The sequence below is a fragment of the Myotis brandtii genome, unplaced genomic scaffold, assembly GCF_000412655.1.
Source record: "Myotis brandtii unplaced genomic scaffold, ASM41265v1 scaffold568, whole genome shotgun sequence".
Lineage (NCBI taxonomy): Eukaryota > Metazoa > Chordata > Mammalia > Chiroptera > Vespertilionidae > Myotis > Myotis brandtii.
The window spans coordinates 970,004-972,001 of NW_005370122.1; the positions used below are offsets into that span (position 1 = coordinate 970,004).

A 1,998-nucleotide genomic window follows, 5' to 3' on the forward strand; every position below is an offset into this window, starting at 1 on the left:
GGCACAGTGCCCAGCACCCAGCAGAGCCTAAGACTTAGTAGCCAGGATGGCAAGTGTTAGGCAGAGCAATGGGGTGGCAATGACTTAGCTCCCTAGAAGATCAGTGGGCCAACCTATCCTTCATACTGAGACACCCATAACCTCCCCCACCCATGACCTCACCCCCAGAGTGGCCAGTGGAACCCTGAGGGGTCTGTGAGGTCACCCCATTCCGCTCCACAAACACTCTCGTGGGGCAGCAGCCACTGGCTGTCTGTCCCAGGGAGGCTTCAGAGACCCTGGGACTCGGGAGCCGTGGTCAGGAAGAAGCTCCTGAGAGGGACACGGGGCGTTGGGAACCAAGGACACTCCAAGTGCTGACCCTGGGAGGCTAGAACCAGGGACAAAAGTTTCTGTTCAGCAGTTCTGGGAGGCCTACTGCCACTAGGCCACCATGGTCCTTGGCTGGCTATTGCTCCTGGTGATGGCTCTGCCCCCGGTCACGACAGGAGCCAAGGAGTGCATCTTCTGTGATCTGACCGACTCCTCGGACTGCACTGGCATCCCCATGACCTGTGGCGACAATGAGGATTGCTTCATGGGCGAAGGGACGGCCCCCGGCCTCAGCCCCGTCATCAACAAAGGCTGCATGGAAACCACTTCCTGTGGCAATGAGGAGGCTGTCACCTACCAGGGCGTCACCTACAGCCTCATCTCCACCTGCTGCGATGGTGAACTGTGTAACAGGGCCCCCATCCCCACAGGCAGCCTGAAGGTGGGGGCCACCACCTGCCTGGCACTGGGCGTGTTGATGCTGCTTCAATGACTGTAACCAGCATGGAGGACAGGGCCTGGGACTGGTCTCAGGGCTGCCCTGCCCCTTGTGCCTCCTTCCCCTCCCCCTCCTTTTCCCCCCATTAAAAGGCCAGAGGCCTGAGACAAAATAAAAAAATTTTTAAAAAGATGTACAGTACTTTTTCATGGGAATGATAGTGTAACCGACTTCAGAAATAAGCTGTGGTTCATTTATAAAATGGGTATCCTCCTATATAATAAAAGGCTAATATGCAAATCGACCAAACGGCAGAACAACTGGTCACTAGGATGTGTACTGACCACCAGGGGACAGACGCTCAATGCAGGAGCTGCCCCCTGGTGGTCACTGTGCTCCCACAGGGGGAACACCACCCAGCCAAAAGCCAAGCTCAGGCTGATGTGCGCAGTGGCGGTGGCAGGAGCCTCTCCCGCCTCTGTGGCAGCACTAAGGACCCCTCAGGGGATGTCTGCGGGGAGTGGGCCTAAGCTGGCAGACGGACATCCCCTGAGGGGTCCTGGACTGTGAGAGGGTGCAGGCCAGGCTGTGGGAGCCCCCCACTCCAGTGCACAAATGTCGTGCACCAGGCCTCTAGTGTCTATATATTGCAAAATGATCACCACAATACATCTAGTTAACATCTGCTGTAACATATCTATCTATCTATCTATCTATCTATCTATCTATCTATCTATAAAAAGAAGTAATATGAAAATTAGGTCAGGATGCTGTAACGGTCAGGACCATCTCAGGAGGAGAGGCCGGGCAGGGCCGAGCCTGACAGAACAACACACAGGCACAGCCCAGAGCTGGAGAGAACAACCCCGCAGGAAGATCCGAACCCCAGCCCCAGCCCGCGGCCAGGGCTCTGGGCTGCTGAGGCCGGAGCCAGCTGAGACACAAGCCTGCGGGGGGTCTGGACCCCAGCCCCAGCTCCACGGCCACGTTGCTGGGCTGCTGGGGCTGGAAACAGTGGCGACACAAGCCCGCGGGGGGTCCGGACCCTAGCCCCAGCCCTGTGGCCATGGCGCTGGGCTGCTGGGGCCCAAGCCAGCAGAGACACAACTCACAGAAGATGGCCCTGATTGGGCCGGTATCTATGACACCCACTGTAGCCAGCAAACCAGCTGATCAGGGATTGGGGCCTGTGGCCAACCTCGAAGCCCCTTCACCCTGCTGGTCTGGCCCTGATCAGACTCTCCCAT

At 57.7% G+C, this 1,998-nt stretch overlaps 1 protein-coding gene across 1 annotated transcript; it reads left to right on the forward strand.

Annotated features, from left to right (window-relative positions):
• The first annotated feature begins 433 nt into the window (after nt 1–433).
• LOC102247987 (sperm acrosome membrane-associated protein 4-like) lies at nt 434–822 on the forward strand. The gene has a single exon (XM_005878615.1). The coding sequence runs from the start codon at nt 434–436 to the stop codon at nt 803–805; it is 372 nt and encodes a 123-aa protein (XP_005878677.1). The 3' UTR covers nt 806–822.
• The last annotated feature ends 1,176 nt before the right edge of the window (nt 823–1,998 follow it).